Raw genomic sequence first — 27,382 nt, forward strand, 5'->3', positions numbered from 1 at the left:
TTCTGTCATTTTATGTCCTTATCATGTGGATGTTTGTTCAAGAGTTAATTCATTTCTGCAAGTTCGGTTTTTATTGGTTATTTGATGCTATAGAAACGGGGTGAAATGTAATGTTTTTTCGGATAGTGCATCAGTGGAAGTGGACACGTGTTTGTATACAGTCAACGAGATTTGTATTCCTTTTATGTGTTTGTGGTTACGTCTGGCTTATTTGTTGATTTGCGATTGTTTGTTGTCATTTTGTTTCTCCCTGTGGTCTGTGTCTTTGTGGTTGCTTTGCTTCCCTACTTGTTTACCGACGTGAAATTGTCCAGGCCCAATTGTCCGGAACTCTGTGTTTCACGTATTAAGAACGCAGCAGGAGCTTGGCCAAGACAGACACATATCCGACAACCGGAAAATATCTTCAACATCAGACGAGGGGTGCCGCTTGAACAGAACACGTATAAATTCCACTGTGGAGATAAGATATTTTTGTTTACAGCTCATTGACACCTGCGTCTGCCATTATCAACAAAAGCACTCAAATATTGTTGTCTTTCAAAGTTGACATCTTCATTGGTGTCTTCTACATGCATCATCCTTAAGATTTTCTCTTTTTAAGTTAAGCATCGATCACGTACTGGGAACATAATCAACACACCCACCCACTCACACTGGCTTACTTGGAAATTCTCTAGACATTTTACTTGGGGGCTGGCAGGTAAAAGTCCAGAGAAGTCCAGAGCACCTGAATCAGACAAAGCATACCAGTGTCCAATTCATTCATATTTTGTTTTAAATTATCCTGAAAGTATGCATGTGTGTCTGTGGTCAGACTTTGTATCTCTCTGGTCATTTTGCATTGTTTGCAGTTGTCTCTGTCTCTCTGTGGTTGTTTTGCATCTCCGTGGAGATTTCATTGACTTTCCAACATGAAATATCGACACTCTGTATGACTTCTGGTCTCGAGGCCTGTGGCCCTGCAGATCTAATCAGTAATCTGCGAGTGGTGTTTTACACTTGATTAGTAGCAACTCTGCTCGATCTTTCACTTTACGATGCCTCTCTTGAAGTGGTTTCCACAGCAGTGGTGCCTGTTTTCATGTTGCCTTGTTAGCCAAGAAGCTGTCAACTTGTGGCACAGTGTTAATGTTATAGTTATGTGAAAATCATTTTGAATGGGGCCAGTACTGAGCTATTATTATCTAGGCAATGAGGAATAAATACAAGAACGTAGCGCTGAAGATTTAACCGAAATTTGAAAAATTTGGTAAAAGTAAAAAAAAAGGATTAACTGTGCTGAGAGTGATGGAGTTAAGGTGTCTGACTCAGGTATGTGTGTCTGACAGCAGCACTCTCCCTCTTCCTGACATTTTCATACTTGTAGGTCAAAGGGCAACAGATGACTCTTCTATTAGATGACCGTCTGGACACGCCCCCACCCGCGATGAAATCACTCTGTCGGGCAGTTGTTTCATTAAATCTATGCTTCATTTCAGCTCATGTTACATCGAGCGATCTACATGTCAGACTGATGTATCATTTTGTTGCTGATTGAAATCCCGCCACAATCATACTTGGCTGCAATCCAGCAAGACACCAGAGGGACCATGCATAATTATGTCACACAAAAGGTTACTCCCTAAGCAATTCGCTCAGTAATGACCAATTTAGCTCCATCATTCAAAGTAAATGAGTCCATTACAGAAGTGCAGTAGCAGAATTAATCAGTTTCGTCTCTGTACTGAGAATAACCCTCTGCATATGATGGCCGAGTGACCTTAAGTGACTCTGGTGGTGGAATGCACTTTGAACTCTGACCTCTGGGCAGGCCGGGGGGGCTGATCCTGACCTCCACAGAGAGGGGAGCGAGTGGCGGAGCAGCGCGGTGACCAGTTGCTCCAGTCACTTCGGGAGCAAGAGAAGATGTTGTGTTGGTCATTAAAAGGGAATGAGGACAGTAGACGGGCCGTGTGTGACTGTTGGTCTGAGCAAACAGAAAAGACTTGTGTTCAGTTCGGTCACTGAAAACAAGACCGAGCATTTTAGTGCTCATTCCGAGGGTTTCCAGAGTGCATCAGTGGCAGGAGTTTAGTAACTACTGAGGAGCATGAAGCTAAAACTTGTATCAAAATTATACCTGTTTTTAAATTTACAAAAGTCTACACTCATTAATCAACCTCAACATTCATATTCTTTATCAATGCTCCCAAAGTGGCACCACTGCTTTTCCTATTTTCATTCAAGAGCTTGAATGATGAGCTTGATTTCAGTTTGAGCGCAGGACTTAATTATTTCACATTCAGATTTCTTAATGCTTTCACTCAAAACCCTGCACTCGATCTCAAATAGCCCCCTGCTTCTGCTTAGATTTGTTCTGCTTGTGCACTTGCTTTCCTACTCTGCAGCTTCAGCTCCTCTGATTTTTTTTCTTCTGCGGTTGGATACTTTTGTCCAACAAGTCTGTCAAAACTCCCCAACCAATTGAATGCCATATGTAGTGATAAATAGTCCAAACCCTCTTTTTGGGTGCATTGGCTTTACTTCTTTGAGAGTACCGTACGGGTGGTTACTTTTACCAAGTTCATGCAGTCCCGCCCTGAACAGTTTTATTTAAACAACAGATTCCAATTGGTGAGGTTAAAGGAAAAACGACAACACTACGCCTGGTATTCTATCGGTTGAGCATTTTGACAGCCTTTCACAGTTTGACCACAGGCAAAGCAAACCTCAGTGCAAGCAGGGTACAGCACAGTGTGAGAGTTATGAGTGTAGGTATCACAAAATCTGAAAGAACGCGCTCTTGATAAAATGTCTACGTGATGGATTTGCATGAAGTTTTGTATTCAATTATTTTTTTTCTACGAATGGCGCCATGAGGTCGACATTTGTGGTTATGACTGAACTATACTGATGACAAAATTAATAGATTACCACATTATTTGTAACAGACGTGCCACCATCCATTACATGTGAAACATTTTAGAGACCCCCCCCCCCCGATTTCTTAATCCATCAAAAGGTCAAGATTCAAATATTTTCGGTGTTTTATGACCTGGAAAGTGTATGACAATCGCACCAGCCCCAACATCACCATTGTTGCTAATTATCCAATGTTAACACACATTTTACTTTACTTTGTTTTGGTTATATGATGGCAGGATTTATCTTTGCTGATTCTAGAGAAAGACGTTTCAAATGTATGAATGTAACAAAAGGGGTCAAACATTTAGAGCTTAAATCACTGTGGTGAGAGTTTAAAACTATAATCAAAAATAACCAATAAAAGGAATTAAACGGTTAGGGTTAGGGTACCCCCAAAAGGGTTAGGGCACCCCCAAAAGTTAAACATGTATTTTTTTCCCTCCAGAATAGACAGTGAAACTAAATACCTGCAGCTGTAGCCTGTACACAGGCTGGCAAACTAGCGGTCAGTCCACAAGCAGCCATGTCCCTCCCGCTTGACTGAGACCACTTGACCTCCTCAGCAAGGGTCACCAGTTTCTTTCATTAGGAGTGTAAAGATCTGAAGGGGTGACATTCGCCCATCCATCTCGATATCCGGGTTGGGCCTAATCCATGCGTATTTGAAACCTATGCACCCTCAGTGGAGCCAGACGCTCACATGGACCATTGACAGGGGGGTCATTGTGTAAGTGACACAGAAATGTATCAGGAATAGAGCCAGGGCCTTTTTGGATAAAGGCCTGTTCTGCAGACCTGCGCTGAACCGTCCTGTTTGCATATCAATGCCTTCAGGCCTGAATAACTTCAGCCAGCTGATGAATGAGAGATTTGCTCCTATCTCAGGTCTCAGGACTCTCTGGTGCAGGGAGAGACATAAAGAAAACTTTCATCGGCGGGGAAACGCAACGACATAGCCGGCTGGTTCCCTTTACACACTCCTCACCCATACAGGGGGGTAGTGTGACTTGAGGACATTCTATAACTGAAGAGTGTGCAGGGTGGAAAATTAACACCACCCACTCCTCAAATGCAAAACCTAGGTCAAACTTTACTGAGGTCACTGATTGTCATCTTAAGTCTTTTCTGAAAGTGCAGTTGGCTGTGAAAATGGTTATTTTCCTCAGCCGAGGTTATAGCTGCTAGCAGTGCCGACTGTCTGTTGATGGACATCTATTGTACAATGAGTTCATTAGTTTTTTTTTTTCTTTTTTAATGAGATAATTGTAAGAATGAATGAAAATGGTAAAGTTGAAGGTTGGAAATCCAGAACAATGAGCTGAAAGTTGCTATACGTGTCTGTCGCATTAAGAGAAATTGCTGATGGGTGACAATTTTCGGTAAATTTGCTGCTATGAGCCCTTTTGAATTTGCAGCAATCTGAACAATTTTGACAAGAATGTTTTGATTAGTGCAGATTAAGTAAAAAAAATGCACATTTGCCATTGCTATGTTTTTCTGTGACTGTTGACGAATGGAAACCCTGGTATTGAATCAAACTGGTAGCATCACTGATTTGTAAAGAAATATGAACTTTAACAACCACATAAATAAGAATCGTAGATGGATGTCACAGACACCGCATTGTGACCCTGTAGCTCTGGAAAGATTAAACTCGTACTCTGGTCTGGGTTCCACGTTAGTGCCCACGTGTATTTGTATCACGTCCTCATCGATTACAGACGTGTGGGAGATCATGTGTTAAATAATATTTTACAAATGTGTGATAGCGACCCGTGTTCGACCCCTGAGTTAAATCAAAGTGACAGTGGGACATGCTACGTAAAAGCACATATCCCTGCTGCCTATAAACTAAACAGGCAGTTATTGATCCGCGCCATCTCCCTTCAGTGGAGGTCCCAGGGGTTGAGAATGCAATATTAATGGATCAGGGAGGAGTTGTTGTATGCCTGCGTATGTGTTTATCTGTGTGCGAGTGTGTGCATGTGTGTGTGTGTGAGAGCTGAGCACTCTTATAGCTCACACAGGAGCGACTCCATTAACCAGCCCGGTGGTGGCAGCGGTCAGCAGTTTATGACAACCAGGCTCACAGGTCAAGGGGGAGCGTGGAGGTCGTGCCTAAAAGGTCACCAATCACCCCAGTGAATTGATTGCTTACACATCGGAAAAGCCACGACCCATGTGGTAACTTCAGATTCAACCCTGATGAACCTCACCACCCTCGGCCCCTGGTGAACTCTGTTTGCCGAAGAATATAAACACTCACATATGCTTAAAGGAAAAGTTCATTTGGAGAGATACACTGTTTTGCTTTCTTGCCAAGGTAGAGGAGATTAATGTCTCTTTGTTATTTGTCTGTTCAATATAAGGCTCAGCATAAAGACTGGAAGAAAGCTGATGTAACTCTGTCTTAAAGTGATACAATCTGGATTAAAAACACAATTTAGTTTATTTAATGAACCTTAACGTTGATATAAATACTGCTTTTGACATCTTCAGATAGATCCAGGCTTTGATACCGGTTTTCAATCTCAGCTAAGCTAACCGGCTGCTAACTGTGGCTTCATAATCAGTTCACAGACACAAGAGTATCATCAATCTTCTCATCTAACAAAGCAAGAAAGCAAATGAAGTGCATTTCCCCCAAACCATTCCTTGGACTATAAGGGCTTTGGTGTTAATTTTTTCAACATGGCTTCCTCGTGAGAAACAGCTTACACTTTGGCAGGCCTTCTTCTGGTTGTAGTTGTGTCTTGTACAGACATACTGATTTAATTAGCTGATTATAACTCAGTGGAATCCCAGAGTTAATGTCAGAAACACACACTGACATTCATGCGCTGCTGGGCCAGGCAAACAGTTTACCCTGTTTTGGACTTTATGCCAAGCGAAGCAAACTGCTGGTTGTAGTATCACATTTACATGGACACGAGAGTTGTACCAGTTTACTCATAGCTCTTACTTACTCCTGGTGTTTGTGGGTTTAATACGTGATACAAACAAAATGGTAAAGATTAAAGTAACAGTCTACAACATTTGCACATACTGATAATAAAAAAAACACACTCAAACATCCCCTGAAACAACTCAATGGGGATCAATTCCATGTTTTTCTAACCTGTGTCTTTTTATTAAGGATTAAGCAAGAGTCCAAAACACATCTTAGAATAAAAGTTTTACTTAGAATTTCCAGTAGAATTTCAAATACAAAAAAATGTCAGAGCAAACATCTCAACAATAGTTCTGTCATCTTATAAATTAGGCTTTTAGAAATATACAGTTGCATGTAAGTACCGTTAGAGGAGGTGAGTGTCAGTAAAATGAAGTTGAAAATAAACACAGATAGAAGATGGTCTGTAAAGAAGCATTGTACTGGTGACATAAATAACAGCACATTTACAGCACATAGTTGACTGTTTTACATGAGTGGTACCAGACACCCCCCCCCCCCTGTGTTTTGATATGTCTGCACTTTCTTAGAAAAGTCCAGGAAAGGAGCTTGCGCTCAAAGAACTGAAGAAAATATAACCTTCCATAACTGCATACACTGTGGGAAGGTGAAATAAACAATGCTGATGTGCTTTAAGTGGTTCTTATTTATTCATTTACATGTCAACAACTCATTTACATTTGTTTTGATTGTAGGCTACCATTGTATAGAAGTCGGACCCCTTTTGCTTCTTACTGTCTGCTTTTGATTTATCGTAGCTTTGCCTGGCTGTCGAGCCTCGTTACTCTTATGCCGTTTGGTATCATCCCATATGCAGCATTGGCTTCTCTCTGCTGTTATTTTCAATACAGACATTGTGCTGTTAAATGTTTTGGACGGCAACAAGAGCTTAGCATACTTCTGGTTCTCGGGGTGCCAAGTGCTGGAAATTCCAGTTTTCAGGCTTGAGCCTGTGACACGCCGCAGTATGAACCACAGCCAGTGCTTCTTACTTGCTTTTGTTTTGATTGAAGCTCTAACAAACTTTGTCAGTCTGACCCGGGGGAAGCCAGGCGTATGTGTTGGCAGAGCCTGCATTCATAGCTGGGGAAATGAAGGAAATACCTATTTTGCTCAGTAAAAACTTTGGTAATACATAATGTCTTCAAGATATCCCTGTGTGGTCTTGAAAGTTAACTGAACAAGAATTCTACTCAAAGTTTTTGGGAGCTTTGGTGAGTTGATGTTCAGTCCCAGCCAAAATCGTGACTGGTCATTTGGTAGAATTTGAGATTGAAAGGTCTATAGAAGTCTCTGAGCCTAAGCAGCACCCCAGATGGGATCTGCGGATGAAGCCTACCCTTTGATTTCCCAAGGCAGCGTGGCCTGCTGCTCCCCTCTGGCTTCTTCAAGCAGGGGAAACCTTTGGTCTGGTTAAAGTAGAAGTGCTTGTCCGTCACGACACGTTTTAGCCCTAGAAAGTCCTGGACCCGGCCCATCTCGCCTGCTGGGTCCGTCACAAGGCGTTCGCCACTCACAAAAAGGAAGCTCGAGAGTGGGAAGTAGCGCAACCAGTTCTCGAGGTGTTTGGCATAGATGCCGATGCGTACGGCGCTCCAAGACGTGTCGATGAGTCCTGTGGTGGCGTTGCGGAAGGCCAGGTTCTGGAAAGATGGGAGCCCGGGAGACTTGGACAAAGTCTGGGTGTAATCAGAAACAGCCCGGGTCACAGGGTCGCGCACCACCACGATGAGCTTGGTGTGGCGGCTCATGGAGAATACTCGGCGAGGGGCTTCTTTGGTGATGAAGTAACTTGGGGTCTTCTCCATGGTGATCTGACCCTCCAGCGTACGAGGCATCAGGTTCCTGGCGAAAGAGAAAAAGAAGTTAGAGAGGGAGGAAGACTATAAATAAAACTGTACAACTCTAGCAATCCGGGAGATTACAATTGCGAAAAAGCCAACATGTGCTCTACGTTACAAAAATAACATCTATATTAGAAAATAAATGAATACACTGCCTTGATATTCTCATAATTCTCTATACATTCTTTTGACGATGCCTCTCTTGCCTTGAAGGCTTTTTCATCTTGCTGTGTAATTAGTGGACTAAATCTGCGATTAGAGGAAGATAAACATGAAATTAGCCACTGGCATTGATGGAGTGACCGTTTCGGACTGGGAGCGAGTATTCAAACGGCTACTGTAGGAAAACCACAAGGCTATATTATCCTCAGAAAAGTAATTTCCTCTCATCTGCTGCCTCCTCCTAAAATGGCTTATAACTGCCCAGACTCGTTCTGTCCATCCTCTTGCTCTTCTGTGTTCCTCGAAGCGTCCCACATGGCTGATATAACAGCCACATTACTGTCACACTACTGTTATTCGTAGTCTTACAGTAGAGTTGGAAGTTGCTTGAAGTAGCTGTTGGTAATTATTATGTGGTCATTTATTGTTTCCCCCCTTTGTGTGTTCAGCTGCATCTGTTCTGAATATAAACAGGGCTGCGTGTAAGCAAATTACTTGGATCACTCAGCCTAATTCAATCTATATGTGCTTTCACATCTACCTGTACTCAGACCATGGTCAGAGCAACAGACCAAAATGTATTCTGGCAAAAAGCATGATCCGAGATATTGGTTGTTTTCATCAACTAAGAACAAAAACTTCTTGAAAGTAGGTTTTACAGTGACATATGTTGGCAAAGCTGGATAAGATTATATTACAGTACTACAGTCATTGGTCACTACATGACTATACTATGTTACTCCATGCATCTTCCTAGACTCCACTTAGTTTAATATAATTTGAATAAACACCAGTTAGGAGTAGCTTCTTAACTTCAAAAAAGAGAAGATTTAAACATTTTTGAGAATTATACTTGATGTTACAGTTACTATTGATGTTTGCCCATTATTTTGATGACTAATGAAAACTTTGCATTTACAGAGTTTATAGGTCTTTTTCACAGTGGACATTTTGACTAGTCGTAGCCGGGGAAAGCAAGTTAGTGATACATGGACCCGAATGAACTTGTTCGGTGCCTTTGATACTGTAATATGTCAAAATGTCCTCCGAGAAAAAGGCCTATTTCTGACATCTGGCAATGAAGGAACTCATTATTTATTTTTCTTGTACAAAGAAAGTACAAATACACATACCCAAATTATAAAAAAAAGAACTAGAGAAAACTCCCTCCTCAGGTCACGGATCCTTACAGAGCAACACTGCAAAAGGTCCATGACATATCTATAGCTGTTTCCTTTGCTCCAAAGCTCTAACAGTCGAAAACTCCAAAAATATAATCTCCTGTTCGTCAGAATCCAAGTACGATAAGCGAGGGAGTTGGGAGGCTTCCAACGCATTGGCAAACCAATTTTTTTCAATGCTGTAAGCCCAGCTAAAAGATCTGGGGTTGATGTGAGGCCCAAATTTGATAGATCATCCACAATGAGTGTAATTGGCCAGCAAGGCAATTTGATTTTAATGCCGGAACGTTGTTAAGTCAGTTAGGGTAAAAGGCAAGAGTAGCCCAGACAATCAGACATCCACTGAACAAATCCTCCGGTTAGGCATCAGTTCCACTTCTTGTGGTTCAGCTAATCTGGAAAGACTTTTGGCTTGTTTACAACCTGTATGATCATCTGACCACTGCTTCCCAGATCTTAGCGATTACATTTATGCGTGTAATGTTATCATAACTGGCCGTTACTGCAATAAATTGGAGTTATGCTTTCATTTAATGAATATTTGGCTGACGTACTGTTATTAGTAATGCCTGCAGAAACAACAAGCATCCCAAAAGTGTTCTTTAACATTGAGTGCCATGTGTTCTCCTTCAGCAGTGGTTATTGCCTTTGGCCCTCTGATTGTTATTATCATCAGTGGTTGAGGTATTTTAGGCACACTTTGGGACTTAGAGAACTGGGTTGCCCTCTTCCTCTTGATCAACCCCCCTACTTAGATGACTCAGAGGCTGAGAGGACTTAGTGGTCTCTCAAAAAGTTCAAAAAAAATTAACTAAAGCCAGAGTATCACTGAGCGTCCTTATAACAGATTGTATGTACTAGGGAAACGGGAGGGAAAGGAAAAACTACTTATCTTCTGTCCATTATTTCATTCAAATGCAAGTGAAATACTAAAATGGAATCTAATGACCTTCACTGTGAAAATGTCCAGCCAATTTTCCTCTCAAAAAAAGAAAACACGGCCCGAGATTAAAGAAAAGCTTTGAATTTCAGTCTGCGCTAAACAAATCTAAGCAGTTGGGAATGCCAGTGTTGCAACTGTGAAAGATCCTTCGCCTAATTTCCATGCTTCGCCCTCCCCTCCTCAGCCGCCATGTGGTGATGGTTGGGTCGGAGTCTTCGTGGTTGGTCTGTGAGTGAAGGGGCTCTGAGCCTTGATGTGTGGTGTTGGAGCCGACTCCATTCCACCCTTTCTGTGATCCAACGCATTCACTGGTCTCCAAGTCCGTCATGTCCCCTGGCATGAGGCTACACGGGTTGCACCAAATACACAACTTATGGTATTCATAAGAAACCTCTGAGTTGTATTACAGGAATTGGGCTAAAAAGAATTTAGAGAAATACAATAAATACCGAAGGGAGCAAAGTTTAGAAAAACAACTCTGTAATAATCCCAATGTAGAGACGAACCATAGAAACAAAGAGCATTTTCAGCCTAAGTGTATGTGACAACCTATGGCTCTGAAACCAAGCTTCTGAGCCTGTGGGTCACAGGCTTTTTTCTGGTCACCACATGACGTGAGTGGCAATATAGTTTTTATGCATCTAGGTCGCATAAGGGTAACAAAAAAAAAATCTAAATTTCTTTTTTGGATCCAAGGAAAGTTTAACAACTCTGGCTTGAGAGGAAATTCCACCCCTGGATACTGTTACTCACATGTGTCATCAATCTGCAAGGTTATTTGGTGGTAATTGCACGTTGTTTTGGTGCATGTACTCCTCTTCTACCTGCCTCTTCTACCTTTGCATCCTAAGGTGCCCAGAATGACTCAACAACCCCGGAGAGAACATGCCTGAGCAATTAAGTGAATATTTCCTGTGCAGGAAAAGGGAGAGTTGCATCCTTTAATCCTCATATTCTTGGCTGCAATGCAATTGCATCCCGTACAATGACAGTCTGGGGTCTGCTTGTTTCCCTGTGTGACTTCTGGACGTTAGCAGATATATAAAAAAATCTCTTTGCTTTAAAGGGAGTGAAACAAAAAACGGATGGTTACTGTATATAGATTGTGGAACATTTTCTCCAGCCAAAAAATGGATTTAGTCTCTAGTTTAAACGACATAAGCATTTTTTTTTTACCTTAGAGATTAAAGGAAAAACACACTACCAAACAAAATATGTACCCAATGTGCATAATGCAGGATATCATTTGAGGATATTTTTCTCTGGTTGCAGGCAGTGAAAACCACAACCAGATCAGAGAGCGAAAAACTCTGAGATGCCAGTGTGTTTGCACTGCTCGGTGTTTTGTTAGTTTGTCTATAGCACAAAGTGGATGTTTTATTTCATCCTGTCACTGGAAGCCATGGCGTTCCATGCGAGGCTGAGTGCTGCTGCCATTGACATCGTGTTTACATTTTGGACCACTAGCCTGTAATCACAGAACAGCCTGGCAACAGAAGAGAGTCCAGGAGGAGGCCACACAGCGGCGGAGGATGGGGGGGGAGGGAATGGGATATGAGGGGTTACAACAGAGAGGGGATATTAGAAGAAGAAGTGCAAGGAGAAGAGAAGGCAATAATAAAAAAGAGGAGAGAAGAAAAACGGCAGCAAATCGAGGAGGCACGAAAGGCTCTAATTAACCTGGAGCTGCTACTCAGAAGCATCTAATCTCTCGTGAAGATGAAAACGCATTGTTTGTTCACTTTATCTGTCTTCAGCTGGTGTGTGCAACTACACCGACCACGGGCCACGGGCTGTCGGTCCTCTGTACGGTTTACAAAGAGTGTTTACGGAAACCTAGCGACCTGATGTTTGTTTTCATCACACCTTTACTGTTCGCATCTGGTGCAGGAATGCAGTTGGGTTTGAAAGTAGGCAGATGTGCGTTTATCTGTGCATACAAATGTGTCCAGGCACTCTCGACACACATTTAGCTGCGGTCTGTGTGGGTGGGCTGAGCTTTATAGGGGTCTGTTTAAAGGGCTGCAGGCTGATGGGCTACTGTTTATGACTAGAATATGAGGACTCATGAGTGACCTCTGTATACTGACCTACGTAAGGAACAACCAAGGACAGACAGGGGAGGAGCTGGGACTATTTTATGTGGATGCAGTGGACAAACATTACTTGAATGGCTTTTTCCATGTCAGCTTAACAAACCAAGTTTAGGAACAGTAACTACATATTTGGTCAAATTGAGTTATAACCAGAATTTTATGCCATTTTTACGACATCAAAAATGAATATGGTTTACAACATGTCCAATTTCAGTGAAGACACCATGCAGAATTAGCAGTAACAACTAAACGGGGGTAAAAACAAAGCCAAGCCACACTCTGCACTTAGAATTGGTCAATTCTGGGCTTCTTGACCCACTAACTTCACTTTCTACCACAGAGAGACAGTTATATTGAGTTGAACCTAGCTTTTGACAAGATAGATTTTTTCCTCTACGTCCGCTATTATCTGTAGATGACAAATATCATCTCAACTTTTTAATAAAATTTGCTGAAATTAAATCGAATCAGGATTGAGAAAAAAGACTTAAAGCAGTACTATGTAACTTTTACAAACAGCACCCTCTGCAGTAACACATGGTAATTCATAATTTGGGCTCTGTGTCTGAGTGATTAAAGTCGGTTGACTCCCACTCACTAAACTGAAACACAATTGAACAGTGGATATTACCCATGATGCCTGGCTTCCCTAACCAGAAGAGCTGTAACTGTAACAACACTCCAAACTCTGTTTAGAGTTGTTGATATTTTAAAAGTTTCCTTATGCATTAAGTTCCATTATTACACTGGAGATCGTAGCTGCTCAACAAAGAGCCAAAGAGCCATGTACAGGCATTCAGGGTGAAGTGTGAGAATGAAAGTGGATCATGAATCATAAAACTTATTCTCAAGCTGCTATTTCAAGATAATAACGTTGCATAGTGTTGCTTGAAGTTTTACTATCCTATCTTAGCCATCTCATCTTCTCACTGTAACTGAAGGAAAGAAAAAATCCATCCCTCTTATTCAAGAAAGTCAGTTTCACTGTCACTGCGAGCGCTAGTGTTGTGTTGCTCGGGCTGAGTGTGAAAGTGTGACCCGGCCGATTGTCCTCACATAGCTTGTGTTACAAACTTGGGGAATGGGGATTCTTGCAAAACGTAGTGTGTCCCTCATGATGCAGTGGTTTGCATTGTCGCAGGAAGGTTGTGGGTTTAAACCTCACGGCCAGCTGGGGCCTTTCTGTGTGGAGTTTGCACGTTCTCCTTGTATTCTGCGTGGGTTTTCTCTAGGGTACTCCGTTGCACAGTCTAAAGACATAAATACATCTTAGGTTAATTAGTGACTCAAAATCGTTGGTAGAGTGGTAAATAGTCTGTATTTATATATCTTGATGACCACTTGAAGAGCTTTACAGTACAGTAGAAGTGAATGGTTGTTTGTCTCTATGTTGGGCATGTGATACACTGGTGACCTGTCCAGGGTGTATCCCGCTTCTCGGCCAATGTAAGCCAGTATCGCCACCATGCAGCCCCCACGCGACCCTCAAAGGGTAAGCTGGAGGGATGGAGTGAGTAAAATGATTTTAAAACCTCCGTGGGAATAAAAGTCAGAATAACTGGTCCTCAGATTTGATCTTGCATTTTTAAATCTTACTCTAGAAAGTCTCACAACTACGGGACAGTACTAGTATGTTTTAAATTGAAGATTAAATAGCAAACACACATCAGTCCTTTTCATTTCGGTCCCTACACCACCTATCTTTATCTCTGCCTTCAGCTGTGACAATCACTCACATAAACACAGCAACCATCTGAACATGCCTTCGACAGGATGGATCCACATCTGGGAGCAATGAAGCCCTCACAATCTATGTGCGTGTGTGTGTGTGTGCGTGTGTGTGTGTGTGGAGATGAGGGAAGTGTTTCTGGGTTAGGGAAGTTTGCCTCTGGTCCCAGGGTCCTTAGCTCTGAAATCTGTGATCCATGCCGGCTCTGCTGGGCCAGACCCCCGGACCCTTTTAATCCCCACCAGCCTGCGCTGCACGGAAATGGACTCTTCCACCCTGAAGGTCACAGGCAGATGGTTGTGATCCAGAGGGCGAGACCACCAGGGATCACGGGGGGGGATCATGTAATGCAACATGTCAGCATGCGCAGCTTTCTTTCCCTAACATGCCGCGTCTACCCTTTTCCTTTCCTTCCACTACCGCTCAGTTTCCCCTGTCCTCCTCTTTTATTCACTTTCCTGCCTTTCCGTCTCTCTCCTACGACTTCAAAGCCGTAGTGAGATTGTTATGAATATATTTGACATGTGTGAAGACATTTTCAAACACGCTGTCATCCTCCACCACTGCACACGGACATATGAAGACCGATACAGTGGGCCTGTGTGTGTTCAAAGCTCTGTAAAAGCTGCAGCGTGGGGACTGAGGTTTGTTATTACTGATGGCAAATACAGGGCTGAGGAGCTTCTGTGGGCTGATTACAAGTCAGCGGGGACTGAAAGCAACTCAATAAAAGGGGAGGCAAAGTACTGCTCCTCTTTGTGTCTCTTGGAGGGGGGCCATCACATTAGCCGGTTGATGTTTCTAGCCAATATTTAGCCGTTTATTGCATGTATCCGTTTCTATGTGAAAATACAGAAAACCTCTTTCTTGGATATTTTTTGTATTTTTGTAGCGATTTGAATCTTCAGCTTGTCAGGCCACCAAACTTAAAATTGAATGATAAAAATAATTAATGATAAGCAATTGCCTCTGGATTAACAGAGGTTTACCCTGTAAAGAAGAAAATTCAGGGGGGAGCCATCTACGCTTTTGAGTTTTACTAATGAAACGCACTGAAGTTGTCATCCATCGGCCTTACACACAATATATCTGCATCACGGAAACCCTAACCGCTCGCACTGCATCTCGCTTCAGCATGTGTGTGGCGGGCGATTACACAGTCCGAAGGTTACTGTCTGGCAGACGCACCCGGGCGGTGAGGAGTATTTTTACTGAGGAGGTTTGCATCACTGGTGTAGGTCGGTAGGAAAAGAGCAGAAGAATGTGTCTAGCTGAGGGGAAAATAAGAGGCGTAGCAGCTAATGGAGACATCGCAGGGCCAGAGAGCGACGAGTGAGTGAGAAGTGGTCAGTCAGAGTTTCCTGTGAGAAAGCTGCTCTAATGACAGAGGAAGATCTCGACGTGCCTCTGTGAGCGGGGGTACCGTGTGTGTGTGTGAATTTCAACAAAACTAACTGCACACTGTGTGAATCATAGGCATTAGCTCCTGTCTGTCTAAAAGGGTTTTGTTAATCTGAAGTGCTGATTGATGTATCACAAAATTATTTTCGCATTAAAGGTGTAGCTTGACATTTTGAGAAATACACTTCCATCTCAGTAAACATGCTGATCGTCGAGGCGGGGACCCCCGGGACACCTCTAAACATCGACTCAACAGTGTGGAAGGATTCTGCTGGTGCGCCAGCTCCAGCTCTCATTTCTGGGCTGCGCTGGGGCTCTCGCAGCCAGGATTCGGCCCACCTGACTCTGGTTCAAAACGATATGGTTGCAAGATTGTATCTTCGTCTCCAGTAGCCATATTTCTACAGAGGTAATGGATAGCTACAAATCTGGGCGCTAGTATCTCGTGAGGGAGGGAGGAGGGGAGAGGGGGAGATTTCATAAGGACCCCAAGGAACCATATCAACTGTGGTAAAATGGGCATACGATGGGTCCTTTAAGTTCAATCAAGCCCTAAACGTCAGATTTTGTTTTACTCGAGATACATGAATTATTCAAAAAAAAAATCAATGACGAGGCTGAAACCTCCGGATCCACATCAAAATGTGGTGGGTTCTTCCCTGACCCACACCCTATTCTTCAAGAGAGTTTCATGGGAATCAGTCCAGCAGTTTTTTTGTTTTTTTCTTGCTTACAAACAAACCAACAAGCAGACAGGGGTTTAAACCCAACTTCCTTGGCGGAAGTAAGTAGAGGAAGAGGGGACACAGTGATTATGTCTCTCTGATAGCCTAACAACTTGTAATGACACAACGTGTCCATATGAGCATGTGTAAATAATTGCCTGTATGTGTGTTTTGCACATGTTGCCACTGATTGCTCCCACCCCTCCTGACTTATCGAATGGGAAAATCAGCAGTTGTGTTCCTGCTGGGCCCACAGTGGTCTACTTGTGTGGCTTTATCTCTGAGCCGCCAGGGGCCGCGGGGGCCCCACCCTGCCTTCATCCGATCCCCTGAACACAGGCTAGAGGGAAGGATGCAAGGACGGAGGGAGGGAGGGACGGACGCATAGATGAGATGGAGACAGATTACAGATGGACGGTTCGTGCATGGTGTGTCCTGACCTCAGTGATGTGTCGAGATATATTCACAACAGTTAAATGTTGAATTACTGTATGTGAGGAGGAGCAAGGAGCTGCATGTATGTGATGTTTAAATAAGAAGTATGTTTGAATAGGAATGCTGCTATATTAAGGTAAAATTGTTGCATAGAATTGCTTCCAGTTTTACCAGCCTATCTTAGCAGAAGCTGTTTTTGTCATCTCGTCTTCTGATGCAATTGAAGGGAAAAAATCCATCCATCTTACGAAAGAAGTCACGGAGAGCACGAGTGTTGTTTTGCTCTGGCTGAGTTTTCTACAGTGTTGTTTTAATAAGAATGAATATCATTGTGGTAAGAGGACATTATGAATGAAAACAACTCGTTGATTACTCCGTTTGTAGATTTACATTAAGTTGGCAAATTAGTTTCTTTTTAACATCGACCAAGGGTGTGGTGTGGGTTAGGGAAGAATCCATCACATTTTGCTGCAGATCCGGATCCTGGGTCGATCCAGCAACTTTATTTTCTGCTTTGTGTAATGGGGTGTTTATAAACATTTTCACCTTTATCCCAGTGAATGATTTATGGATCACATTCAGAGAACTAGTCTATATGAGTGTGTGGAACTTTGTGTTATAGAATCTAAGAGACTGTTGGGCCTTGGTGGAGTGTCATTCTAATTTTTAAAAAACAACCAACATCCATTAGTTACAATTTTTAAATGGGAATTTTCAAATTTTTACATTGGTTGGAGAGAGCAATACATTTAAAAATATAAAAGCAACTCTGGAGTATTGATGTATTTATTTTTAGCTGGTAATTAAAAAGCACTACATTATTTTGAACAAATGAATGCTTCTTTAGAAGGATTTCTTATATACGTTGCATTATATGCCAGTTTAAGATATGCAACAAGCATAAAAAAGTGTAAACACAAGTGAGAAGTGTGTATAATCTTAAATGTATTAACTTACATGTTTAAAAATACGTGTTAAATATATATTTAAATGTAAAATCAAATCTAAATACCATGGTATATTGTTTTATTATTGTTATTAGTGTTGTTTAAATGGTGGAGTAAAGCAGACTTTTCCTGAAGCTCAGACCAACACAAACAGCTGCAACCTGCAGTTACTACAGATGCAGTCTGGCCTTTGGTTCAGACAGTCAGTTAAAGATTAAACAGGAGACAACAGGCACATACTGGTATGTTTACCTGCGCCTCTGACTTTGTACAGAGAAAACATCCACGTTTGCACTAATTAAACAGCTTCTTCAAACGCGCACACACACGCACGCAGTTGAACACACACACACACACACACACACACACACACACACACACACCTCTGAAACACTGTAATAGACTCAATATGGACTTTTGATCGTCTGTTAACTCCCCAGGTCCCGACCAATAGGAACACCCACCACTGTCTGACACTGAAAACCCACTTCCGAGCCGTGTGAGGCCGACACAGCTCGTGGCTTCTCAGTTTATTGTCAGCAGCGTCTTGGGCTGAAAAACAGGGAATTGGTGCTGTCAGAGTCGTGGTTATTACGCCTGGAAACAGTCCAGCCAGCCGTCTGCTATTAGTGCCGTCCATCAGACTCATCAGAGCGGACTGAGCCGGCCTCTGTTATACGTTTACACACGTGTCAACATGTTGTACAGATCCTACGCTGGACGTAAAGCTGGTGTTGGTTTCCAGATTTCCCTGTTTGAAGTTTTGCTTCAGCTCTGCAGCGCTCCACGCCAGAGGTTCAGGCATAATTAATCTCATTTCCTCTCCAAACCAGCGCAGACATCACTTATAATTAACCAATTCTTCTAAGTTGGTTATGTCAAACTGATGGGAGTTTTCTACGAGGGTTTTTATGAGCCACACAGAGAAAAGTGTGTCTCTTGGGGGAATAATCCAGTTCTCACGATACCCCCCCCCCAACCACCCAGTAAGACAGTCAGACATTAACCAGATAGAGGTCTACGAACCCACACATACACACACACACGCACACGCACACACACAGAGTAAATAATTACCTATGTCTGGAGATATGCCAGTGATGGTAAACTGGGTGTTTATGTGAGTCACTTCTGGCCCTCAGCTGTTTTTCTATCTTCAGACAATTTATAGACCAAATAGATCATCTATTAATTGAGAAAATAATCTGCAGTTGGATTTGTTTGTTGCATCTCTAATTGACCGGGCTCTTTATATTTCCCTAAGTCATCTTTTTGTGATGGCAGGAAAAGAAAAATAATTATCTAAATCTGAAATCAAGATACTTAAAAATATCAGATGCTAATATTAGGCCTTAATTGAAAGATTATTGTGAAAACTCAGTTTGGCCGATATGACAGCTCCCCAAAAGTGAAGCCAAAGCATCTTGATCGCCACCTAGGGGGTTTGCAGCAATATAGGTCATAAACTTCGCCTTCTCCATGTTCTTGGATGGGACATGGACCAAACTAAAGACGGATACAATTTTCTCAAAGATGGTTCTAGTAATTTTATATTTATGGATTCTATTCGTAAGTTTAGCTAACCTTTTTGAGGTGGAGGAGCTACCTTAAAAGACAAGTTGACATTTTTTCCGAGTCCACCTTAAAGACAATGCTCACATGCTCACAGGTGCCATAAAACTGTTTTGGGTTGTTACACTCCTCTTCCTAATGCGCTTTTAATGGAGAACAAAATCCCTCCTTTTCTCAAGAGTATGGCAATTTTCCTCACACACGCAGAGCTCGTTCTTATTTTCATTTCCCCCCCCCCCGTCCCATCTTAACTCTGTTATTTTATAAAAACAAAAGCGGAAGCAAAAGAGGGAAGGGATGAACAAGAGGTTGAGAGGAATTAAAGGCAAATGATGGAGAGAAGAGAGAGTAGAAGAAGCAGAAAGAGGTTGATTATGTCGCGGTACATTGAACGCGGCGGCTTGTCATTCACCCTGATCTGCCAGATCTCTCTCAGCCTCGCTACCTGCTCTGTCTGTTGGACCAGGATGACAGATTTTGATGAGTTTGCAGCTGCAGGGAAGCGACGGCACGTCTCACGTCTTTTACTTTAAATCCACCTTCACTGTGACAGCTTGGGATTAAAACTAAAAGAAAAACAGTCACAGTGAGGACACAAACTTTCTCTCTCTGTCTCTCTGATCGAGGTGCAGTGAGGTTCCCTCAGCTTCCTCAGTGATCCTCTCAACAGTCATCTGATTCCATTATTTCTGACTTGAAGAGGCACGGCATGCTGGAAAGGGAAAGGTCGACCAATGACAAGCTGTCAAAATATGAATCACCCAGGTTAAAATCCATACCCGTCCCACACAAATTCATCAAGTCATGTTTGATTATTCCCTCAAAGTTTTTCCTAGATTAATTTACTTATTGTGTTGATCCTGACAAAAATGGCTTCACTTGTAAATCACAGGGCGTGCAAGGTTATGTTAATTGGATCCGACAGACATGCCGGATAGTGTTGCTCATGTTATATCTCGCCAAGCATTGAACCCCATCGCCTGCACAAAGCTCCCTTTCTTCCAGCGAGATCTATACATTTCTCATTTTTCCAAATTCCTCCCTGAGAGTCAGTTCGTGCTCCCAAAAAAAAAACATGTCAGTCTCTCTGCGACGTGCCGCTTCCAAGAATGTTACGCCGAGAGGAATTCATCCGGAGAATCCCCTGTGACTGTCGAACAGGAAATAAAAACCTGGACATTCCTGTCTAGGTAGCACGTCCAGCCCTCAGCTGAGAAGAGACTATGGAAAAAAAACGAAAAGAGTCGATAAGGGAAAAGATTTAGAGACAAAATGTGGGAAAGATATCGACTCTAGGGAGAGAGAAAGAGAAAGAGGGTTCTAACAAGAGTGTGAACGTGGCCGGTGGCTTTACACTACGCCGTTCGAGTGACCTGAACAAGCCAATAAATCCACTCAGCAACACTCAGACTCGGGGTATAAATGTCAACAGTGGAAGGCAGTAACTGCTCCTTGTCAACAAGATTGAATATTTAGAAGTTAATTCATTTCTGCTGCAACAGCATGATAAAGCCAGAGAGAGAGAGAGAGAGGAATCAATAGAAAGAACCTATTTTAGGTGATCAATATCGGGAAGCGACATTTATATCTGAGGGATATTTATAGTGTCAAGAAAAAAGGCAGTGAGATGAACTGGTGGAACCGCTTCTCGACCAATACAGAGGGAGGACCGGTTCGTGGCAGGGGACTAATCTCAAAATGGTTCCTGGTGTTTCGACATGAGAACTGGTTAAACACCAATACTTTCCTGGATTGAGAAGGAAAAAATACTAACGTAAGGGGCTGTGGGCGTAATTATCGGGACCAATAAGACCAACAAGACCAATGGGACCGATACAACAAAGCAAAACATTGTGACCACCATTACATTTTTTTAAATATAAATATATAAAATGAGGTTGTGTTTAAATGGCGATGTACGTTTGCAAAGCCACGAACAATACTTGTTGTTGTTGTCTTTGAAGTCATCACTAGTGTCACTCAGATTATCATGTTATTTATTTTTTCTTTGTAGTTTGATTAGACCGACTCTGTTTGTGTGGTGTATGGTAGCTGAACTGGAAAGCTTGAAGTTTAACACAGTTAATCAATTGAGATTTTTAACATGAATGTTTAAGACAACATTTGAGGACGGGGTATGTATCGATAAGTTCACACTTCATTTCTGTCCCTTTCAGACATAGAATGTGCATTTCAATTGTTATAATTGTTCTTTATTCGTCTACAATGCCAGAGTAGAGATGTGTAGAGTAACGTATACAGTGATGTTATGATGTTGCTCCATGGTGCTCTAACCTGTAATGAAGCAAACGGGTTCTTAAAATGTTTGCAAGTCCACCGAACTCCAAACAAGCCCAACACCAAGTTGAGCTGGGTCGAAAAGTATGATGAGAGGACTGGATGGATTTCAGGTGGAGCTTAAGTAGTGTGAAAGACTCCGAGCGCACACACACACGTGCACGCTTGTCTCACTCACTCACTTGCACACACACACCGTGGCTGTCGAAAGCCGCGTTCTCCACCGCGATAACCACAGAATCGTTTCCAGTAGATGGCAAAGCCAAGGCTTTTCCACATATAAGCATTTTTTCTCAAACAATTTGCCAAATGCTTCCTTTAAGGATGTCCATGTGTTTTACTTGGTCACCAGCTGAAGGCAGAGGCCAACCCTCCCTCCTTCTCCCAGAGCTCAAAGACACAGACGTGCACTTTGAAGAGCTCTGTCGGAGGAATAAATGTTGAAGTGATCCTTTCCAGCCCAGCTTCAGATGATTTTGTTGGCCTCGCATGCTACGGTTCTGTTTCGAATTGATATATGTGAATCACAGGGTACTTAGCGTGCAATTACACTAAATGAATAATATTTTTTCAACAACATATGATATCTGGAAGTATAGAAACGGCTGAAGAGGAAGAGAAGAAAGGAGCGGAGGAAGCCACTGGGAAGTTGGATATTTCTGACTAAGCATGAGTCACTGAGCTGCACGGGGGAAAAATCACTCAATCAATACTTAACACATCATTAAAAGTACATGTGATATGTGAAGTGATGCGATGGGCCAGAGACATCAAAAAGGAAATGAACGGAGAAATAAACTGAGAGGTTTCCAACTTTTTAACACAGCTCTGTGTGATGACCTCAGGTAACCTCCCACTGACTCCATCCAAGTTCATTTCAGGTGCTTTAAAATGTTACACAATTTAAAGAGGTATAAGAAACAGTTAATTAAAATGAAAAATAACCTGACCTATGTTATAAATGTTGTTGACTTTATCCAAATGTTTCTAACAATGTCTAAATTTAGAGAAATCCCCGAATTTACTCGAGACGTTCCATTTTGCCCACGTTTTAAATATGTCACTGCGTCTTCTTTCCTTCAACGACATGATGGTGCTAGCCAGTTAACCAATTAGAATGTCAGCTGTTTTTCCCTTCCACTGTTTGTAATGACTCACTAGAAGTCATTGCCATTTACCTTGGAACGAGAATGAAATTTTAACACACAACCCCACACACAAGCACGATTTGTGCCTGAGTCACATTGGGTTGATTTTCATCAGCAACAAAGGTGAAGACAACCCCTCCCATGATCCCACATTGATTCACCACGCCATCAAATTAAGTCTTATTTTACTGTTTTGATTTCAAGACACCTCATAAATTGGTTTTGCTCTTTTATTCTTGATTATTAGTTATTAAACTGTATTTTATTTATATCCTTTTTTTTAACCAGTAATCTACTACTTTTGATCTCTGACCATTTTGGATAATAACTATTTGGAGTTACCTACTGGCTTGCTAACTAGTTTTGTCAATCACAACAAGTAGTCGGCAGGCATCGCAGGTAATTTTACATTTGTGTGCATAAATACAGGGACACACACATTTAATAACACACACACACATACACACACTCCTACAGAGAGAGGTTCCTCTTCATTTTGAAACATTTACATCTGTCTCATATGAAAATAAAACCCCTGGTAAATCGTATTACTTGTCCTTAGTGAACTACACAGCCCCGTGGTCCAATAAGCTTACCCTGTATAGGACTAAAGCTTGAGGTGTAGACTGAAGACTGAAGCACTCATCATGGACCGGTGCTACATGGTGTGGGGGTGGCTGGGTGGGAGGATGGGTGGAGTGGTGTCGACTAATGCTTCATGAGGCCTTGTTTAACTGCGACTGGGAGCCTAATCCCCCCCCCCCCCCCCCCCCCATACCCCGTCTGCACGTCCCTGAGCTGTCCACGTTAATGTCCGTCCTATCATTACACCGGCCCCCAATTCTCACGGCGCTGACACGAGCTGTCAGCGGATTATGACAGAGCAAACACACACGTTTCATTATGGCTTCAAAAGAGAAAAGAAGAGGAAGAGGGGAAAAAAAGGAGGGGGGGCATCGTGTCTGTGTTTAAAAGAAAACATGGTGAGTAAACTGAACATGTAAAGGTCTGTGGTGTTCTCACCTCTCAGGCTATTTGCTTTGTGACGACTCTGATCACAGTAACTACAGATCAGCCCGTCGATTCAGTTCAGAATAAATATTAACAAAAATGTGGATTTTTCCCTCACAAACACTAATAGTTAAAAACCAGTGGAACGCAGGCAAAATCTTTAAAGACACTAAAACCCAGAGAATACTTCTAAGAGGAAGATAAGAGAGAATACGCAAAACAGTTCATTGTATTTTCTGTAACCAGCAGGTTGCGCAGCCAACGTTTAACTGACCCTGGATGTGCTCACCTCTACAACATGAGTCCAATTGGATTGTGTCAGTGAGGAAATTCAGAAGTTCTGACAGCAATGATTTTACTGCTATTATAGATATAGGAGGAGTCACTTCGAGTTACTTCATCCAGGCCGAGCAGGATTTACGAGTAAAAAATCGGAAGCCTAATGTTAAATAATGGTGGACGGGCCTATAACAGGTCAGAAAATTTGTTTCTAGATTATATTAGAATGTAGTCCATAGAATCGTTTAATTAGCTGCTTGGTAGGATTCTTTCTTGCTGGGTATTTCATTCTTTTCTAGCTTTACAGTGCGTAACGTAGATACCTGACGTTGTCCCCTCAGAATAGAACTGCAAAAAACATGAATATTCAAATCTTTTGTCAATAAAAATGTCAGAGGAAAGACATTCACAGATTTACCTTCAGATTAAGTGTTGAAATTGGAGATGGTTTTTACAAATTCAAAACTAGCTCACCTAATAGATTGTAAACTATTAGATTCATGAATTAGGAACTGTTTAAAAAACAAAAACTATTCTCTGATTTAATCCTCTCAGATGAGTCAATTTGCTGCTTCTCTTGTTTTATGATGACAACCTGAATTTGTGTGGACTTCAAACTGTTGACCACCAATCAGAAGACCTCAACTTGGAGGGATTTTCACTATTATATGACATTTTATGGATAACACAAGAAACCTATGGAGCAAATATTCTTGAAGTTAATTGATAATGAAATGAACTATACAGCACTTGCACCCATAACCTTTATAATTAAGATAAGAGAAACACTGTTCAGTCAGTGTTTTTGCATCAGAACTTTTCGGCCACTTGAATATAACTAACGTCTTTGTGTTAAAACTATTTTCAGAAGGTTTGGTTTTAGTCGTGTTTAAACCCCTTTGCAGAACTCACACTCAAAAGTTAAACTTCCTTAACAAGCTGTTGGACACATGACTTTCAACCCACCACACATGGATTGTAACAGCTCTCATGTAGCTTCCATTCAGCAGGACACGCACGCTTTGATCACTGATGTGCTGTTCCACCTGAGCCTCCCAGTGAACCAATCATTACCGCTGCTATTGATCTCTCCCTGTGTCTCTCTCTGTCTTCACCACATATTATTCTACTACACCTCCGCACTCTCTTCTCCTCTACCCTTCACCAAACCCTCCTTTGCTGCCCGATCTTCCTTCCCTCGTTCCTCCTCTGTAGTGGCTCTGCTCTGTGCCTCCCTCTCTGTCTTCTCTTCTCAACTCTGCACCATCAGATATGAGGCAGTCATATCCGCCCACAACATGAAGCTTCCCCCTGACCACAGCTACTTAAAACATTCCTTAACTTCCATCCATTTTATTTGTCAATTCAAATATGTCCGTGCACGTCTTGAAAACGATTTCATTCCTCCGGTTTCATTGGACAAAGGGTTCACCCGCACAGACCCATCCTCTCTTTGTGATCTGGGCTGGGAGTGACAAAGGCCCTCGGGGGACCAGCACGGACACTTAGGGAAGCAGTGTATCAGCTCAATAAACAGCAATTTATTGGCAGGGGACTGAATACGCTGCCATGCTTGGAAGCTAACAGCCGAGTGTCTTATTGGTGCTGAGCGACATTAATGAAGAGAGGAGGAGGAGGAGAGAAGAGGAGAGGGAGCACACCACGAAAGGATCTGTCTGTCTGTGTGTGTGTGTGTGTGTGTGTGTGTGTGTGTGTGTGTGTGTGTGTGTGTGTGTGTGTGTGTGTGTGTGTGTGTGTGTGTGTGTGTGTGTGTGTGTGTGTGTGTGTGTGTGTGTGTGTGTGTGTGTGTGTGTGTGTGTGTGTGTGTGTGTGTATAAACATAGACTTCATATGGAGAAACGAGGGTCCGTATTTACTGTAATAAGAGAACTACAAAATGCATGTTAATGTTTGGCTCTTGACCTCAACACAATTATTTGGCCCCAGGATAATAATGAGAAAATCCATTGTTGTGGCTCCAGAAATGGTCTAAAAGCTTCCGACAAAAAAATGAGCTGAACTATTTTACCCTCGGCAGATCATCCACCCAATCGGAATAATAAGACAAGATGCACTAGAAAGACTAAGTGTGCAGTGGTTGCAGCTGTAGAAGGAATTATGTTCATTTTGCATGACCGAGCACCTTTACAGGCACTGTGAGAGTAGAGGAAAACACCAATAATGTTATTGGGCCCTTGTGTTTCAGGGGTGTCAGCCCACTAGCCATGCATGACCGGATTTTACAACTGCACATCAACACCATGCAGGCCCAAAGCAAAAATATATAAATACAAAATAGCAGGGATACAATCATTTCATTCTTTCATAATCATAAATCAGTGGCTCTGATTTATTAACAAGCTTCATAAACCGGAATAAAAGGCTTGTGTACATATTTCTGTTATGTATCTTAAGGATTATTATTACCCTATATTATTATTCATGTACTCCACTCAGTGTTTTAACCATTTGTTTACTTGTTGCGTAACTCTTTTTTTTAAAAGTGCTCTTTTAATAAAGTTATAATTAGTATTATTACTATTATAGAAGAGGTGGAGGACATTCTATCCCCATGACTCGAAACTGTAAATTCCAGGTGACCCTGGAAAGTGACGGGCAGCTTTGACGACTTCTAATCCGACACCCGTGACTTGTGGACTGAGCCTCGACCCCTCACACCGCATTACCACATTCAGTTTTGTCTTCTAGTGAACATTGCTCACCTGTACCACTCCAGTCCCTTGTCGTAGAAGCGGTCGAAGAAGTGCGGCTCTGCGCCCACGGCTCTCACGTCCGGATGGATGCGCAGGAACTCCAGCAGGGCGCGGGTGCCCCCCTTCTTCACCCCGATGATGATGGCCTGGGGGAACTTTTTGCTGCCGAAAGTGTTGTCTATAGAGATATTGTTCGATGGAGCGTCGCTCCTAGACAAGTCCGACAGCTGCTCCCGCACAACAGAGGCCGGAGACGCACTGTGCGACCCGCGCCGCTCCGGTGAAGACTTGTCCTGCTCATCATTGAATGTAATTTTATTGTGAGGCTCGGTTTGTTGGTTGTACACGGGCCTGGGCAGCGAGTCACAGTATCCGTTGAGGCAGTAGAAGAGGTACGTGAAGAGGAGGATCATGGTAAAGAAGACGGACAGCTTGGACTGCACCTTCAGGTGTCCAAAGTTGAACGCAGCTCTCCATTTACTACATCCCATGAGTCGCAATCCTGAGCTTGGGGACACAACGCAGGAAACATGGCATACCGCAGGACCTCATGCTCCTGTCTTTAATTTAAAAAATAAAATAAAAATAAGCTCCTCAAACTGGGAGCGCTTGAAAATGATCACCGTGCCACAGCAGCAAGTGGCGCAAAAGTTGGCCACCGCGCGTAAAAAAGCTCCACATGTTCCCCGGCCTATCCTGCAGCTTGTCTTTTTATATGAATCTCCTTTAGAGCTTCAAGAATTAACTTTCACTTTTTTCCTCGATCACAAGTCCCAGCGAGGCTCAGCTGAAAGGCGGCTGCTGTGAGTCTGTGTCCCGCTGCGCTCCCGTGCCTCAGTCTGTGCGCTCCTGTGGCTCCACGGCTGTAAGGAAGCTCTCAGCACCCCCCCCCCCCCCCCCCCTCCAGTCTGGCAGCCAAATCCACGCCCTGTTTATCAAACGCACGCCCCTTCCATCGTCAGCCCGTGCCACACTAGAATAACAGACATATAATGAACCTCCTCTCCAAGCTCACAGAGCCGGAGAGAGACTCTCATATC

At 42.6% G+C, this 27,382-nt stretch overlaps 1 protein-coding gene across 1 annotated transcript; it reads right to left on the reverse strand.

The window, feature by feature from the left end:
• Positions 1–6,069: 6,069 nt before the first annotated feature.
• Positions 6,070–27,209, reverse strand: si:dkey-121b10.7 (heparan sulfate glucosamine 3-O-sulfotransferase 6). Its single transcript, XM_062414159.1, has 2 exons — positions 26,352–27,209; positions 6,070–7,702 (listed from the first exon to the last, which is right to left on the reverse strand). Exons 1-2 carry the CDS (start codon positions 26,831–26,833, stop codon positions 7,084–7,086), a joined length of 1,101 nt encoding a protein of 366 aa, XP_062270143.1. The 5' UTR covers positions 26,834–27,209; the 3' UTR covers positions 6,070–7,083.
• Between the last annotated feature and the right edge of the window lie 173 nt (positions 27,210–27,382).

Source organism: Platichthys flesus, chromosome 20, assembly GCF_949316205.1.
Source record: "Platichthys flesus chromosome 20, fPlaFle2.1, whole genome shotgun sequence".
Classification (NCBI taxonomy): Eukaryota; Metazoa; Chordata; class Actinopteri; order Pleuronectiformes; family Pleuronectidae; genus Platichthys; species Platichthys flesus.